Source organism: Schistocerca gregaria, chromosome 3 (assembly GCF_023897955.1).
Source record: "Schistocerca gregaria isolate iqSchGreg1 chromosome 3, iqSchGreg1.2, whole genome shotgun sequence".
Lineage (NCBI taxonomy): Eukaryota > Metazoa > Arthropoda > Insecta > Orthoptera > Acrididae > Schistocerca > Schistocerca gregaria.
This window is the reverse complement of record NC_064922.1, coordinates 755,375,550-755,395,090: the sequence shown is the minus strand read 5'-3', so window position 1 is coordinate 755,395,090 and position 19,541 is coordinate 755,375,550. Positions and strand designations below refer to the sequence as shown.

General features: G+C 40.0%; 1 protein-coding gene across 2 annotated transcripts in view; it reads right to left on the bottom strand.

Annotated features, from left to right (window-relative positions):
• LOC126354287 (protein RRP5 homolog) overlaps positions 1-19,541 on the bottom strand; it is a 172,636-nt gene that overhangs the window by 80,992 nt on the left and 72,103 nt on the right. For both annotated transcript variants that reach the window (XM_050003831.1, XM_050003832.1), the window contains one exon: positions 16,460-16,612. In XM_050003831.1, coding sequence (XP_049859788.1) covers positions 16,460-16,612 — 153 coding nt within the window. The remainder of the gene's footprint in view (positions 1-16,459; positions 16,613-19,541) is intronic.

Genomic DNA, 19,541 nt, shown 5'->3' with positions numbered 1-19,541 from the left:
GTGCCATCATTCGTTGTATGTTTGAACTGCCAATGATTAATAGTTTCCTACCCTTTTGCATCCGCCTCTTGAGAATGGACAAAACAGGTTACCCCTAAACAGGTGACATGAATCCCACTGGCTCAGCTTGCGTTTCACTGAGAACAGCACAGATAACTTGTTGGTTAGAGGGATCGATACAACACCCTGAGTACTCCATGGTTCCTGACCACCCTGTACAAGATACCTCACTCCACCACTGACATGCCACTCACAGTCAGGCGACTGACAGATCCTGTACTTTATGCAGAGGAGACTGGATCCACAGGAGGGGATAGTACTCAAGGTACCTCTGGTACTGGTATCACAGGTACACGAATCTTGGGAGCTCTTGCAACAGACCGATTCACAGCAGCTGCCAATCATTTGACAGTAGTCTGAGTTGTTTGCAGCTGCTTACAAATGTCAACCAATTCATCCCTCATTTAAGAACAGCATTCACAGTGGGGCTGCATATTGGCTAGTGCAATGTATTATGAGGTGGTGAACTAATAACTTTAAATTAGGCTTGGTGATTACCTTTGACTCTGTTGAGCTAAAAAGTTGCTAATTCTCAATAAGAATTGAAGCAAATATGTTAAATGAGATTTCTATTAAAGTAACACAAAAACCTAGTTTCCTAAAATGTTCAGAGGTTCATTATAGTTGTTAGCAATCTCGAAAAAAGAGCTAATTTACGGTAAATGAAGATAATAAATAGGGCTACTCTTCTTAATGGAAAACTATATGTAACACAACATGTTAGTTACAATGCCTGCTACAGTAACTAAATAACAAGTGCCGATTTACTACAAACTGCTTATAGATTATGCAAAGGACAGTGGTAGCTTCAGAAAATTCTCAAAAACGCACATTTATTTGTGTTGACATACAATGAAATTCGGGTGTGGTGAATTCTTTGGCAGAATTGTGAACCACAAATGCTGATTTGCTGCAAAATAAATTACGTATCTAAACACTTGTACCGGTAACTTATGATAATATAGTATTGTAAGTGTCCAAAAATTTTCGAATATAACCTATATCTCACATAACTATACAACTAAATTAGAGAATGATTGTTTTGAATGAGGATAAGACCACTGTTCTCAAAAAGCAAAGAGCACATTTCAGTTTAAGTCTGTAGTTCTCGATAACAATATGATTTTATCGTGGTCCTCTTGGATGTTGGAAATCTCAGAATATATCACAGTACAAACAGGTATTGATGCAATCAATAAAAGATTACGCAGAAGCGAAGCGAACAGAAAATATGCGACTCTAGAACTTCAAAGTCGGCACACACAAATATTTTACACAGTCTCACACAAAACAAAATTCTGAAGTTGGCTTTTATATATAAATAAACCTGCACATTGCATGGATTTTTCACTTAGCTATTTTGTGAACACTTCTACACTGGCATACCAAAGAACAACATGCAGTGAGAGTTTATCTCAGTCAAAAGTGCTAAAATGTGCAGCACCAACAAAGCACATTTTCTGCCAGTTGCAGCTAACAATGTGTATCTGCTTGACTGCCCATTTCTGGATTAAGAAGATTCTTTGTGAGTGCTAAGAGTTTCTCCAAAATGTAATACCATAGTACAAATGAGCAGAAGCAGACTACAGACACACTGACAATTATTCTTATAGTGAAGATAGCAGCATTTACTTTCTGCACAGGATCTTGAGTGTGGTACTTCCCAGAAAGGTCTCCACCTACTTTCAGCTTTAAGAATCTGAAATGGTTGACTTCACTGACTGACCGCTTTTCAACATTAAAATTTCACTTTGAGTTCTGTGTCAGAAACAGTATTCATTAGGTTTTGTTGCAGTAAAACATTTATCTCTTCTCTGAAACACTCTTACTCGTGTTACTGTGACCCTAATGGTTACATCATTGGTAAGGAAAACATTTCATATTTAGTTGCACATCATTAATAAATATTTAAAAAATGCAACAGGCTTAGAAAAGAACCCTGTGGCAATGCCCACTTACCATGACCACGATCAGATTCAAATCTCTTCCCTTTTTATTGACACTGGAGAACTATTTTCTGCTTCCTATCTTTCAGATATAAAGCAAACCACTGTAGAGTTTTCTTTTTTTCATTTTCTTTTTAAACTCATAAAGCACTGCAAGGTACACATGATCAAATGTTTTCATTAAATCAATGCGAATACTTCCTGTCCTCAATCTGGCCTTGACAGTGCCTTACACATAAAAGAAGAAATTGCATTTTCTGTGGATACTCCTTTCCTGAAGCCAAAATGTGAGTTGATAACAAGATGATGTGTACTGAGATGCGGCACTAAGCTGTTACACATTGCATTTTCAAATACTTTTGAAGACACGAACAGGTAGCAAATGTGTTGGACTGTGATTCTCTACATTATCTTTTTCTCCCCCTTCATACAGTTGTTTGAATAATGATGCAAACAATGGAAACTCCAGGTAGGAATGTCAACAATGTATGAAAAGACAGGTTGCTACTTATTGTAAAGAAGATATTTCAGGTTGCAGACACGCACAATTAAAAGACACATACATAAAATTTTCGGCCATAGCTTTCACCAGTAAAAGCGAAAGACACTTTCACCAGCAAAAGCGAAAGACACATCACTCTCCCACACTCAAGGAAGTACACCTCATGGACACATGACCACTAACTCTAGCATCTTGGGCCAGAATGCAACTATCACATGGGATGCAAGCAGCAACCTGGAGGGAGCAGGGAAGGGGGAAGGGGACAATAGTGTACGGATGGGACAAGAGACAAACACTGTCTGGTGGAATGTGCAGGAACTAGACTAACAACAGACACAGTGTCTGGGGTTTGTGGGGCAGGAAGGTGTGGGGGGAAAAAAAGAGAGAGAGAGAGAGAGAGAGAGAGAGAGAGAGAGAGAGAGAGAGAGAGAGAGAGAGAAGGAGGAATGAGTAAGGACAGGCAGATGCACTGGCAGAGGGCTGAAATAAAACAGGGTGAAGGGTGAGAATGGGGAGGAGATGATAGGACAGGGGGGGGGGGGAGCTTGGTCTGGTATAATTACAGGAGCAGAGAATGTTTTGTTCAAAAAAGCTGGTGAAGGATCAAGATGGCTCGGGTACCGAAACAGCCATTGAAATCAAGTGTGTAGTGTTCAGCTGTATGTTGTGCTAGAGGTTGGTCTACTCTGCTCTTGACCATACAGTTTGGCAGTGGCCAGTCATCCTGTTGGACAGCTGGTTGGTAGTCATACCAATACGAAAAGCTGTGCAATGATTGCAGAAGAGCTGGTAAATGACATGGCTACTCTTATAGGTGGCCCGTTCACTGATGGGGTAGGATAAACCTATGACAGGACTGGAATAAGAAATGCTGGGTGGGTGGATTGAGTAGGTTTTGCACATGAGTGTTCCACAGGGATATGATCCTTGTGGCAAGGGATTGGGATTGGGAGTGGTATAGAAACAGATTAGGATGTTTTGGAAGTTGGATAGGTAATGGAACACCACTTCAGGAGGGGTGAAAAGTATCTCAGGTGGGATGCCCCTCATTTCAGGGCATGATGATAGGTAATCAAAACCCTGGCAAAGGATGTGGTTCAGTTTTTCCACTCCAGAGTGGTACTGGGTGATGAAAGGGACACTCCTTTGTGAGCTGGTTCTTGGGGGTTGTGAGAGGATTGGGTATGCGAGAGGAAATGGCACACGAGATTTGTTTGCGGACTAGGTCTGGGGGACATAGAGGATACAGTCTGTCTGTGAAGGCCTTGCTGAAACCCTGAGCATACTGAGCAAGGGAGTATTTGTCATTGCATTTCCAGGTGACCAGGCTGCATGGGAGAGATTTTTTGGTGTGAAAAGGATGACAGCTGTCAAAATGTAGGTACTGTTGCCAACTGGTGGGTACAATGCCATCTCCCTACACACCAACATTCCTCGTGCCCATGGTCTTACTGCTATTGAACCCTACATTTCCCAAGGGAAAGGCTCCAAACTCTCTACATTATTCCTCATACACCTAACTAACTTTATCCTAATCCACAACTACTTCTCTTGTGAAGGGAAGGTATGTAAACAAATCCACAGCACAGCCATGGGCAACTGTATGGCACCCTCCTAAGCCACCCTTTTTATGAGCCTTCTAGAGGAGACCCTCCTAGCCTCTTTAAACACCAAGCCCCTGGTCTGGTTGGGTAGTGGCACCCTGAGCTGGCAGTAGGATGTCAGCACGTTGGATAACTTATCAAGGTGGTGTCTGGATAGCTCCTCCAGGTGCTGGAGAGCAAGGGATTCAATTTCAGAGATGTCATGTATGGAGTAGGTGTTGCCGAGTAGTAGTATCTTGCAGAGGGAGCAGAGGTGGTTATGGAATACCTGTGCCTTGGAGATGTATTTTTGCAGTACCAGGGCCAGGGATTGGCAGAATATGAAGAGGTGTAGGTCACTGTGAAGGAGGGGTGAGATCCAGATAAAAGAATCTTTACAGTTTGAGCATTTGGGGGGGGGGAGTCCATGGTTTAGGCAGCATTTGAGAAATAGGACTTGGGACTGGATTTTAGCCACGGAAAGGGATACTTTTCTGAACTGGTGCAGAAAGATAGAGCAAGGGTCCACTGTGAAAAAAAATGAGTATTTCAATAATGAGAATTTCAGTGTGTCAGTAAACTGGTCACACTTGAATGACACGTCCACAGGCAGGTGATTGGGTACAGAACTAATATGTGATGCACTAATCTTCATAATCCTACTTAACATTTCATCAAACCAACGGAAGTCTTTAGTCCTTAGTGATTTAATAACTGATTCCATTTCATCTTTGCTAGTTTATTGTAGCTACATATGATATAATTGTCTCAGAACACAATCGTTTAGGAGCTTTGCATATTTACCTATCCCAATAAAAATTTTGATGTAACCTGTCAACTACTGACAGGAAAGGGTCATTAAATATTTTGCATAACTCTGGTGGGTTACTAACAGCTTCATTCCCACATAAGAGAGGTGCAATACGTTGAGCATCCACATTCTGCCTCGATACCTCTTTGATAACTGACCATATATTTAATTTTATTCTGAGAGCTTTCTATTCTCTTGGCGAATGCATTGTTTTAGTTGTCTGATGCTTCAGCTTCAGCACTTTGCAGTACTGCCTGTAATGAAATTCTGTAACTGAGCTGTGACTATCCATACTAAAATACAGCTTCTGTTTCTCCTGCATGATATTCCAATGCCACTGGTTATCCAAACTGGTTGCTTATTAGTACTGCATATCTGCTTACAGTTATTCAATGGAAAAGAGTTATCAAAGAAGTGATAAAGGTTTGGAGAAATCTATTATATTTGTGAATAAAGTTGTCTGTATTGATTTGTTGGCAGATTTGCCCTTTCAGATATGAATCTTCCTTGACTCCTTCCAGTATGGTATAACAAGTCATTACTAATTTTCCTCACACGGTACCACCAACCAGAGTACAATCTATGAAGATATTGTCTGCAATTGTGTTGCTGTTTCACTGAACTTTAGTCGGAAAGTACATTGTCTATACTAGGAATCAAATAAATCCATTAAAGTTCTTTCTCTGGAAACATGACAGAAATTTTATACTGATATTACCCACACAAAACTAAGTAAATGTCTTTCTCAAAAACCAGCACAGCACAAAACCATGTCCAGAGAGGAAAATACTTTATCTTGACTGGAGGGTCAGGGTGATTATAACTACTTTTCCATCAAAACTTCAAACTCTACTGCATAACCTTCAAATATTTGATCTTTACGATGTTCCGATATGTCCACTCTGTTACACAGAAAAATACACTTGTGTAAATGGCCAGTCCCACCCGTAAGGAATCCTTGCATAGAAATCAGGTAAGTTGTGCTCTATCATCAGTACTTCTACACTACATAAACATTGCTGTGAGATACAAATTAGGTGAGAGTCAAGTTCCATTACAAATTTATTTACTTTCCCTTTAATTCACCACATATTTTGATGAAATAAGCTTACAAACCTTCAGATCTACAACTACAATTTACTGAACTAATGCCCAACATTTCTGCCTGAAAAATAAAGTATCTTCAACACACAAAAATGACACTATAACTTGCATACACATGAGTACATAGCCTAATGTTAAACAGAAGGAACAACTTGCATTACCTGTTGGTAATACATGTCAAAACATGTTGAACTGCTTGCAACAGAAAGAGAAAGTTGTAGGGAAAATAAATACATAAATAAAAGTTGTTACCAGGTATCAAACAACACTGGAATCAAAACGAAAAATCTGTATTTTAGATGAAGTCCGATACCATAATGCCAAGGGTTAACACGTATTGTAATGTAATATTAACAAGACTAGCTAGAAATCAGGCATGCAAAACAAAGCTCTGTGCTAAGTATATATGAACGAAATACAGCAAATTTTCCCTCAAAATTTTTAATAAGTGTCTGGACTTGTAGTTATTTTATTGAGACAACTGTACACTCATTCAGTACCATTTATTAAATTCTCAACAACCTGATACATTTACATTTGTATTTACTAATATCTAATTATCTTTTCCACAAATATTATTCTCAAAAGTCTATTAATTTAAGAAAAAGTAATAATTCAATCTTATAGTACCATTCTTTTATTTCATTCCTGGCTTGCAGCTGGTTCAGTGTGCTGCATCCAATTCTAAGCCAGCCAATTCTCTTACTTGATTAAAACCTATCATTTTTCTATGTTGTAGTTGATAGCTATATGGACTATCTAGTTGATTAGAGCAATTAACCTTATGGGTCATTACTGATTTTTTCACTCTCATTTCTTGTGAAGTAACATTCCAGTTTTTGGTAAACTGTGTCCCTCCTTGTACAGACTGTAAACAATTTTTCAAGTTCCTTTTGTATTATGTCACCTCCAGCTTCAACTACCTCTACTGAGACACCCTCATTCTTACGCACCTTTCCAGTCTTTGTATCTCGAATGACTTTACAAACCTAATCTGGCACGACTGCTGGTGTGTCATTATTTTCATTATTAACTTCGTCTCCTATTCATACAAATATTTAAAGGTAACTTTAAACGTATGTACAATTACCTCTCTGTTCTTAATTACAGTTCCATTCAACATCTTAGCTGATTAAATGTGGTGACTAACAAACATAAGTGCCTGTTTTGTTTTCTCATAGTTTCATTGTTTTCAACATTTTTAACAAAACTGTATTGTATTTTTTTCACACTGTCCTGAAGACATTCCCAAATAATTTTGTTTAATTGAGCATGTTCTTTTTTTTTGTTTGCCTGAAACTGTAACTTTCCTTTTGTTAATTGCCTTGTTCCATTTTTTCACAGTCTCACGTGTTTTGCTCTTTCTCCGAGTACCTTTGTAAAATAATTTTCCCTTCCCGTATAATTTTAACCTTCTAAGATGCTGAACCTTTTGCTTAATTTAATGCAGTGTGCCTCATTATTCTTAAATACATTCAAACAAGCAACATTTCTTATTTCCTATCAAATGAATCTGCTTCTTTCAAGTTTTGTACCAATTTCTATTCTGCATCTTATGAGTCTAATATTATTTGAATTTCTAAACTGCACACTGTCCTACAAATAAGTCAGTTCAAATGGTAGGTGAAGGCAATGTCACACCACCTTCAACAGGATCACACCCAGCAAGCACTGTGATTTTTAAACAAGGCATTGGGTTGAAGACATATTTAGTTTGATAAAATACAGAAAATTTCACTTTTACTTTCATTTCACCCTTGCTTAATGTATTCATTACTTCACATCTTCACGAAGAATGGTATAAGAACAGAAATCACGATAATCTTGCCCATTTCTGTTGCCAGTTTGATTTGATATGAGTTCTTTTTTCCTTAATCGAGCTCAGATAACTTATTTATGACATCAACAAATGCACTTTCTTTATATTCTATGGAGTAAAGAAATGTTAGTCATGAACTTAAAGAATTCTTTTCAAGATAAAGGTAGTGTAATTGAATATTCTTAGTATTAACTGTTCCTATACTGTAAATCAAGAATGATTTTGCAATTGTTATCTGCTGTATAATATTTGCCCACTACCTTGCGGAATGTTGTGTCTTTAGGTGTAACATTTGCAATGATAAGTCTACTGAGATTAAGTACATACCACTCAGCTTCATAATGCATTAATAGCAAGCATGTTGCAACAGGTTATTACCAAAACATACTACAGAACTACCAACAACTGATTGACTTGCACTCTTCGTAACTGTCAATTCATCTCTACAGGCCCAATTAAATCTATTTTCATGAATTTTTTTATAGGTTTCACATTTATCTTTTCATTTAATGTGGTATTTAGGTCAACTTGCAGTTGGTGTCATATTCAACCCTAACTAATACCCAGAGGTTGGGGGTGATGTCGAATCACCAATAAACACACTAGTACATCAGTCATGCATATCAGCTAAAGGAGTGTTCTTAACTATCCAGTTTGTACGTGTTATATCAACAAATGAGCACAATGTTTATATGAAGTATATTTACAATTATGTTAAAAATTTGTACTAATCAAAACTGGATTATTTTCGGAATGGAGGATTTTCATAGAACAATTCATAAGAAGAGCAGTGGGATGGGCACACACGCATGAATTGATTTGATTTTTGATTTGATTTTAAGATGAGAGCTAAAACAGCTTAGGTCTAACCCGCCACTGCCCGCACTGAAACTGGGTTTATTGCGCGATATCGCTCCCTGTATATCTAGTAAAGCCAACCAGTGCCCTTAAATAGTGCAAGGAGTCCCTCTACCAGTTTTTTGTTAGACACAATTTCTTCAGGTCTAGTTGTCCCGAAGATTCTGTATCTTTTACTCTCCAATGCCATGCATTCAAAGATTAGGTTTGATGTGGTTCCTTCACCCTCATCACAGATCCTACATTTAGGGTCCTCTTCCATTATACCCATTGTGTGTAGGTGTTTTTTTGAAGTTCCCCTGGCCGGTCATCAGTCCAGTCATGAGTTTGATCTCTTTATTGTTCAATCCCAGGATTACAGAGCTTCTTTTAAAACATGGCTTGCGCATTATTACCTTACCATGTTTTTTTAATGGACCTTGATCCAATATCCTACGTGCTGTTTCCTGAGCCAGTTCCGTAGTTCTAAATTGATCAGAGCCTTGGTGATTGTCAAGACAGGTTCCAGTCCAATAAATGGAGTTGTTGCCCACATCCTAGCCAATCTATCAGCTTGTTCAATGCCACAGATCCCTGAGTGGTCAGGGACCCACACTAGGCACACCCTATTGCTTTCCCCTAGCTCCACCAGAACCCTGTGGTAATATGCAACAATCTTAGATCTTATTGCAGGAGCTGCCAATGATTGCAGGGCTGCCTGGCTGTCTGAATAGATGTAGATGCTACGATCACTGTAGCACCTACTCATATTCTCTCCACACATGCCCTGATTGCAGTAATTTCAGCTTGGAATACAGAGGCCAGTTTCCCTAGAGAGATGCTGCTCTCCAGTGTTAGCTGAACCCCGTACAACCCTGCCCCAACACCTTGATCTGTTTTCGGCCCATCGGTGAACCAGACAATGTCCCCTGTACGGTGTCAAACTGTTTTCTCCCACTGCTCCATACTTCCAATTATTATATTGTAAGGCATGTTGAAGCAGTTAGGAGTTATTATATAGTCAGCGGGCATTTCCCCAGGTTTACCTATATTTATCTCACTCACTATGTCAGTGTGTGATTCTGGATATCCAAATGAGACCCAGTTTTGGCCAGTTTTAAGTCTGTATGCCTCAGCTGCTGCCTCCATCTTAACCCAAAGGTGAAGTGGAGGCATGTCCAGCATGGCTTCCATTCCAGCGGTTGGTGTGCTGCTAATTCCGCCCGTTATGGCTAAACAGGCCAATCTCTGCACCTTAGCAAGCTCTTTAGCAGCAACCCACCATTCTACCTTCTTCCACCACACTACGGCCCCATAGGAAATCCTAGGTCTAACCACTGTGGTGTATATCCAGTGCATACCCCTGGGGCATAGGCCCCAGTTTTTGCCACAAGCCCTCCTAGTACTCACTAAAGTGCTTTTTGCCTTGGAGCAGATACTCTTAATATGAGGGGTCCAAGTTAGCTTCTCATCCAAGGTTATCCCTAGATATTTCACTGACACACGCATGCATGCTCGCATGCTCGCATGCACGTGCACACGCACTCGCACATGCATGCGCGCTCACACACACACACACACACACACACACACACACACACACACACACACACACACACACACACACACACACAGAAAAGTAGAAAACTTATCTGTTAGTCTCTTAGGCTACAGAGGTTCAAGCCAAGCACCATGGGTCATTCAAAAACATATTCTGATATTCTGCATCTGTCATGAAGTCCACCTTCCAATGACTTCAAGGGTATATTTTTCTTAAATCATGTGTTGAAATAAGATTGACACTATCAAAAGTCATCCTTCCCTTCTGCATAAAAGAGTGCTATTCACATTCATTCTAAACTCCATAATTGTTTCTGTGACATGCATAACTGAGTTACTTTAACCATATCAATTACCTAAGTAAGTAGCTCCATTGTAAAGCCCGTACTACACACACTGCAACTACTGAAAACTCAATTTCCAAGATTTGCAACCAAAAAATAAATTTTGCCCACAGGAAGACGACAAGAAAACCACCAATTAAACAGTAAGCTTTTGATATAATTTTACATTAGCAAAACTGTCACTACAAAATTTTTTATCCAATATTCTGTCACCGAGTATGGTGTGGAAAATAACAACGGTGATTTAGTTACCTGTTCATCATTCATCTGCATCCTTCAATCCAACATGAATGCCTCTGTATTTGATAACTGCTAACTAGTTTTATATAGGATTCTCAATATCATCATCATTCACACTGCTCTCTTCTCCCACTCTGTCACTTCCATAGTCTTCACTCTTCCTTTTTCTATTCATATTCTGCATCAAAGGATTGGAAAAGGGCACAGGTCATCCCCGTTTTCAAGAAGGGACGTCGAACAGATGTGCAGAACTATAGACCTATATCTCTAACATCGATCAGTTGTAGAATTTTGGAACACGTATTATGTTCGAGTATAATGTCTTTACTGGAGACTAAAAATCTACTCTGTAGGAATCAGCATGGGTTTCGAAAAAGACGGTCGTGTGAAACCCAGCTCGCGTTATTCGTCCACGAGACTCAGAGGGCCTTAGACATGGGTTCACAGGTAGATGCCGTGTTTCTTGACTTCCGCAAGGCGTTTGACACAGTTCCCCACAGTCGTTTAATGAACAAAGTAAGAGTATACGGACTATCAGATCAATTGTGTGATTGGATTGAGGAGTTCCTAGATAACAGAACGCAGCATGCCATTCTCAATGGAGAGAAGTCTTCCAAAGTAAGAGTGATTTCAGGTGTGCCGCAGGGGAGTGTCATAGGACCGTTGCTATTCACAACATACATAAATGACCTGGTGGATGACATCGGAAGTTCACTGAGGCTTTTTGCAGATGATGCTATGGTGTATCGAGAGGTTGCAACAATGTAAAATTGTAGTGAAATGCAGGAGGATCTGCAGCCAACTGATGCATGGTGCAGGGAATGGCAATTGAATCTCAATGTAGACAAGTGTAAGGTGATGCGAATACATAGAAAGATAGGTCCCTTATCATTTAGCTACAAAATAGCAGGTCAGCAACTGGAAGCAGTTAATTCCATAAATTATCTGGGAGTATGCATTAGGAGTGATTTAAAATGGAATGATCATATAAAGTTGATCGTCGGTAAAGCAGATGCCAGACTGAGATTCATTGGAAGAATCCTAAGGAAATGCAATCCGACAACAAAGGAAGTAGGTTAAAGTACGCTTGTTCGCCCACTGCTTGAATACTGCTCAGCAGTGTGGGATCCGCACCAGATAGGGTTGATAGAAGAGATAGAGAAGATCCAACAAAGAGCAGCGCGCTTCGTTACAGGATCATTTAGTAATCGCGAAAGCGTTACGGAGATGATAGATAAACTCCAGTGGAAGACTCTGCAGGAGAGACGCTCAGTAGCTCGGTATGGGCTTTTGTTAAAGTTTCGAGAACATACCTTCACCGAAGAGTCAAGCAGTATATTGTTCCCTCCTACGTATATCTCGTGAAGAGACCATGAGGATAAAATCAGAGAGATTAGAGCCCACACAGAAGCATACCGACAATCCTCCTTTCCATGTACAATACGAGACTGGAATAGAAGGGAAAACCGATAGAGTTACTCACAGTACCCTCCGCCACACACCGTCAGGTGGCTTGCGGAGTATGGAGAACATTATTTGACTATGTACGCCCAGTTCACTATTTTGTTAAGGTTTGAGTAGCCCAGATGCAAAAGCCGGTAAATGCATTTTTCGTCGATTTTTGAGATGGATATATTGGCGTACAAATTTTTTCAGAACTTACACGATGGAATAGATTTCAGGGTACAAAACCCACTATACAATGTTGAAAATGGCCGTAGAAAATTGTGTTTGCTTGCAAAAGACACTAACTACACAATGTCTTCAGGTACAAAGCTTGCTAAATGTCCAACATTTGCAAAACCTGCAAAAGTTCAACAGGAATGGCAGTCGCCTTGTCACGGCCAGGTGCACAGCAAGCAAACTGACATCAGACTTACCAACACAGACATTCAAAGCTACCTTTCAGTTTGTTATGATTAGAAGGTATATTTTTCTTATTCAGAGTTAGGTTGGCACTGTTGTTGTGAATGCTTAGGCAACACTGAAGCTATCACTGCCGAAACATTGCACATTCAGCTGATCAGGAGGAACGCAGAAGATGGTACAGTGGTGTAGTCCAACCAATATAATGGACAATTCCTGCAAAACTGAAAGTGGTAGCAATCTGGCAAAAAAGTAAGAGTGTAGTCCATAACAAAACTAAAGAAAATTTGTGTTAAATGCAGTAGAACTCACAGGAAGCAGCATGAAGTGCTCTCAAGCATGCATAGATGTGCTATGCACTACAATTACAGTGTTGCCAGATTGCTCCGGGTTTCAGTTTCACAGGAATTATCCATTGGAGAGGATTTTAAGTGATCACTGGGAGAGTGGTTGTTGGCAGTAAAACACCAAATTTTCCACCAATCATGTGGTTTAATCACACCTTTTTATAAATGCTACTTGATTTTTTAAATTTCGCTCATCATGCTTACTACTCCTTTTATTTTTGCATATACAGACTTCTGCCTACTTTCCAAGACCCATGATGTGGTTCCCCTCCCACCCTCATTGCCGTTTACTGCTTCTACATACTTAAGCATAGGATTTTGTTTCAGATACAAACCCAAGGCCTTCCCAGAGATGCCCGATTGTAAATATCCCTTCATAAAATTAAGATATAACAAACTTATCATGCAAAACATACAAAAAATTCACCAAATGTTTTACAGAAAAGAACCCTAGGGGGCAGAGCAACTAAATAGCTCAGCATGTCTCCACCACATTCCCTAAAAGATGATCTGGCGAGAACAAATAAAGGAAATGAACGACCACCACTCATTTTTCTTTATCAAGAAAGAGGGGGTGAGGAGATCACAAATGTTTCTATGTGCAAAGTAGTCTTTTTGTCAATTTTACAAATTAAGAAAGATAGGATTACCAGGCTGTGCCACAAATTTTAACATGATGCAAATTCCCACTGAGACAAGAGGAGGCGAGAGAAGAACCAAGTTGTTTGAAGTGAGAAAAGAAAAGAGTGAAAAATGATATTAAGAAGTTCATCGCCTTAAGATGTCTCTACTCACAAGGAACCAACACCCAAAAGGTCTATTTACATAATGAACTGAGCATAACAAAGATATGGACCGTGTACTGAGAAGTGAACCCTGACAAGCTGTCAAGTACTATTACTATAAGAGCATTTTTTGACAAGATTTCAATACTGGCTTTGGTACCCCATATGTTGATACCTGCTCAACATGTTCAACACTGGAAAATAATATTGAAGTGGAAAAATGAAGCGCTGCAAAGGAGAGCCTGCAAACCCAGCTCAAAGTCCAAAATATGAGAACTGACGTATTCTACACAGACCTGAAAGAAAATAACAAGGATTAAATAACTCTTACATATGATTGTCAAAAGAATCTAGTACTACAAAAGGCACTAGATCAAGTGGCCTATTATTCCCATCAGGCATACCTTTAAAACTTTACAGTCTGCCAGAGTTCTGCCAGAACACTGAAACAGTGTTTTTGTACATATGGCTGAAACACAAATAATCCAAATTATCAAACCAAACAGTGTCAATGGTTCAACATGGACTACCTCACCTAAATTTCAAAAGAGCGAAAAAAACTTCAGTTGTTTTCCGACGGAGTTGGGCGTCAGAATAAAACCAGGACAATGGTCAACATGTTAAGTAACTGGCTTCTTCTCAGAGCTCTTGACAATGTAGAAGAAATAGAACTGTGGTTTCCATTGGTGAGCCACTCATTTATCCCACCAGGCAGGATTTTTGGTAACATTGAAAGACCACTTCGCAAGTTGAGCATCTTTGAAAACTCGTCTGTATACATTCAGCACACTGAGAAATTTGCAACAGTAGTGTATTTAAGACAAAATGAATATCCTGCTCAAGAGTGGAAAGAATACACAAAAGGCTCAGCGAAAGTTACTGGTACTTCAAGGTTCATAAAGCCACAAAAATTAAAAAGCCACAAAAATTGTGTTCACGAAAAGCAAAAACAAGAAGATTTATCTAGTTTGTGGAGAGCCCTCCTACAGTTTTGAAGATGGGGAGGGGAAGACCATTTTGAAGGAGGCAAAAAGTTTCAACAATGCAAATGGACCAACACCAATCACAGCCGGTGTAGAACTTCCAGAAGCGAAACTTGGAGAAGTCAAAAAGCTTTTGGGGCTTCAAAGTATTGAAGACTGAGCAACCAATTACAAACTCAATTTCTACACCGACATGTTTGAAGGGCAGAAAGTCACTCCCCGAGTCACACCAGTCACTGCCAATCCTCAGAACAAGGTAGAAGCTGGAACCGATTTTGAGTTTATGGACAATGTTGAGGTCGATGGCACTTAAAAGCAATTTTCACCCAATTTCACTTTCTAGCCTTTTTGTCACTGTTTTAGCTATGATGCAACTTTCCGCCAATTATTTAATTTCTAAAATTTTGTCATTGTTTTACTAAGAAGCAATTTGGAGCTTATTTTATTTTCTACAATACCTTGTAATGTCAACAGCACAGTAGTGTATTTTTTTTTGTTTTTTTGTTTTTTTTTTCTTTCTTAAACCTAATGTTGAACATTCATTTTTGTTCTCTTTTTGACATCAAACATGTCAGTTTCTCCTGGTAAAATAATATCTCACATTTTTACATACCAGTTTTGTAGGTTTGTATTCTCTTTATATTTACAGTAATTAAATTCCTTCCTCCTGTCATTCCTGACATATCACTGAATAGTGGGTTTTACACACAGAATGTTTATTTCACAATTGAATTTGTATGTTTGTAAAACCCACTAACTGCATGAATTGCATGCAAAAACTGCTAAGTCAATGTTTCACTCATTATTTTAGCATATAAAACACGACTGCAAAAAAAGAAAGGAAGTCTTTAACTTTAATAGTTCGGATGTGAAAAGTTTTCCCTTTATCTCAGTTTCGCTTAGCATGCAGTTAGTGGCTTTTGCATCTGGGCTACTCACTTATCCCTTTCTTTAGCGTGTTTATTTTTTTCCTTCCCCATTTTTTGCTTCCTCTTTTTCCCTCTGCTCCATTTTACTTTCATTCCTTGTCCCCTCACTCATTCATATCTTGCCCACACGTAGTTTTCTATTTGATTTTCTTTCTTGTTTGCATATGCATCTTGTTATTTGTTTCACTCCCATATTTAATTTACCAATTCATTAGTTCATAATCAGTCTAGTTATAGAACATCTACATCTACATCTAGATACAAATACTTGTTACGGACTTGATATTGGAATTTCACATGGTAATGGCAATCATGAAATACCTTGTGCCAAACATATTTCAACCAACAGAATACAAGAAAGAGAATATTGTTCAAGTGTGTGAGCTCGATACCAAATAAGACCCACAGCGGATACTGCATTTATACAAAGGGCAACACAAACAGTTACGAGTTTATCTGACCCATGTGAAAGCACCACAGAAACACTGACAAAACTTGTAGTAGCAGACACTTGAAGACAGATACAAGCCATCCCATCAAATCTATTTATAAAGTGTCAATGAGCAGCTAGATATATACTAGAAATATACCATTCCTGCAGGGATCATGAGGACAAGACCAGATTAATTACAGCACATACAGAGGTGTGAAGCAATCATTCTTCCCACTTTTCACACATGAATGGGATACGATAAAGCAGTTGCAGTGGTTCAGAGAGCATAGATAGAGATGTAGGTCCTTACCTTAACAGGGATAAAGAAATTGCTGTGTATGCCTGGAAACAGAAGCTGTACACTAACGCCTTTTTCTTCAACTTTAGTGACAACACTTGGCACAATAAGATCTTTCTCAAGTGCTTCCCAACCAACAGTGTTATCAGTTCTTGATGCCCACCACTGTAAATGAAAACATACCAAAAGTCATATAAAACTCTAGGCCAACTCCATTAATTATACAATATAAATATGTTTTGTACAGATATCTACTAACATCGGCAGAAATCAGACAAATCTGCTGCTATAGTACAGCTACCATAATATAATATACGACAAAGCTAGTTAGAGTTCCGTTTCTATGGAAACATAAAGTTAATCCCCATAAGTGGTGTGTGTGTGTGTGTGTGTGTGTGTGTGTGTGTGTGTGTGTGTGGAGAGGGACGGGGAGGTGGGCCATGGGGAATTAGCAAAAACAATAAAAGGGAATGGAACTCAAAAATGAGCTGTATGTAATTTGGGCTTAATAGGAAAGGAAGAAGGGAGCTTCAAAATCAGAAAAATAAGAGCTACTCTAATGCGTATACACTTATTTCTTTGCTGTGCACTGAAGAATGCGCATCTGAGAGCCGAGCTCCAATATTTGATCACTTACTTACATGTCCAGTGATGACAAATATTTTTTACAAGTTTTCTCAAAATGCAGACAGTCAGGAATATTTCTGAATCTCTGACTGATCAATGAATCCTGGGGCACAGTTTGATCCTGTATGCAGGGCAGTGGGTGCCAGCCATGTAGGATATGGGGACAAAAATTTGGTCTGCAGTGGCACCTGAGTCTGAAAATGAACTACCGCTGTTTTCGTGTTGTGGGGGTGTCACTGGAGTTGGTGGTAGCCAAAAGTGGCCTAGGGGGAAAATGGCTCCTCCATCCTCAGCTCCATGTGCTGGTCTTGTCAACCACCTGTTGATGCCAAACACAAGGTTGTGGCAGTAACGGACAGGAATGTCCAAGGCACAATGGTGGGGATCTGACCCAATCAACGATTTTTGAAGGGAAAGGATGTCTGGGAGGGGAGGGGGGGGGGGGGGAGGCAGGAGCCACAACATGTATAAGGATGCATGGCCACATGCTTCTGGCCGGCTGCAACATCAAACATTTGCCAATGACAAGACCTTGGATTCGCATGAGCTTCTGCCTGGAAGTAATAGTCCAGATGTGGAAATCTGTGTAGTAATGTGGCTGTGTGCACAGATGGTGGCTCCACTGAGCCAGCTGCAGCAGCTCATAGAAAGTGCAGGATCTGTGCCTGCATGAAATTTCAGCCAGGGTATTTCACTGACGGAGAGGGACCAGTAGGTGGCAAGGTAGCTGGTGATTGTGTCATCAGAGTTGTCTGTTACCATTATTTTGTGCACATGTTTCTTGAAGGTCCTGACCAACTGCTTGGCATCTGAATTGGAGGCAGGATGGAAAGAGACAGTGGTCACATGCTCATTGCCATTGTATTGACAAAAATCATGAAACATAGATGCCATGAACCAATGGGCATTGTCAGAAACTAGGGTGAAGGGTGTCTCTTGTATTGCAGATATGAAGGGAGGGGTATAGGCAGTAACAGCTGTGACAGTGGTGGTGTTGGTGGTAGTAACCATCTCTGTCACATAGGAAAAGTTAGAGAGGGTGTGACAACCAGCAAACACATTGCTCCTCAGAACAGACTGATGAAATCAACATGAACTCTTTGCTGGTGGTTGGTCAGGGCGTGACCATGTGGTGGGACTGACTTATGTCGACGTAGGTTGCACAGGTCTAGCAGTTCCGGACGGGACGTACTGTGGCTGTGGCAGCAAGAGCCCAGTACTCCACACCACACTATTGCCTTCAATCTGTACATTCCCCAGCATGCAGTGGGAGGAGTGGAGTGTGGGAGTAATGACTATACATATGCCACAATGAAAACAGGTGCACCATGTCAGGTCAGTGCCTTTATGCAAATGCTCTGGCCAACAATGCAGTATGGCACAACACCCTGCAGAATAGTGGATTACAGCATGTTTATGCTGCCACTTTGCCTATCATAATCTGGAATTCATCGAGAGGTTGTCACTGATTTTTGCTTTGGGAAAAATACAGCGCTTCATGCCAGTCAAACACTGCATCTGAGAGCAGGAAAACACATCATGTTTAGGTGTTACAACAATACATGCTGGATGGCATATTAACCACAAAACAGCTGCTTCATCTGATCATCATCAGGCAACTGAAAGTAGGTGTAAGTGAGAACTATTTCTTTGAAAAATATTGTCCCTCAATGAATGTCCCTCAATGTATGTCAGCCCTCTAAACCGAGAGGACTTCATATGTCGAGACCATTGTGCCAGTACATGTCCTCATTTATCAGAGATATAGCTGTGCCTTTGACCAACTGAAAATCCACTGTCAGCACACTAACATTTGAAGCTGTTGACATATGATCGCTGAGGAGGCACTTGCTGGGTGCCACGGTTTGCGGCATGCAAAACGGGTGATGTCACACAAATGGCAATGATGCCTTTCCTATCAGGACCACAATCTGGATAAAGCTTGATGGTACAGACTTTACTGGGCCACACTGACAATGATGGGAATGAAACTGTTACATGAGCCCCTGCTCACTTTAGGACACACTACCGGTGAAGAAAAGCACTTCTGTTTTCGCACCTCTACCAACGAAGAGGGCAGTGAGTCACCAACTACAGCACTAACCACTGAAACCCAAGTTGCCGGACTACGGATGGAAGTATGTTCAGTAAATTGTATGACGACAACACTTGGAAGTCATAAGTCAACCGTGGAGCACAACAGTGATTAATACTACTGACACTGTCAACACCAGAGGAAACATAGCTTGCACTGATGCAGTTATTGTGTGAGCTTTGTCAACTTTTAAATCACTGCTCAGAATGGTATGACATAACAACATTATGGATTATGGATACCACATATGATTTACCATGCTGACTACAGGAAAAATCATATCTCTGTGCCAAGCCTTATTAGTTAGCAGCCTATGGTGCATAGGATTGCTTACATTGCTTAAGACATCAACTGAACTTGAGCCTAGTTGTA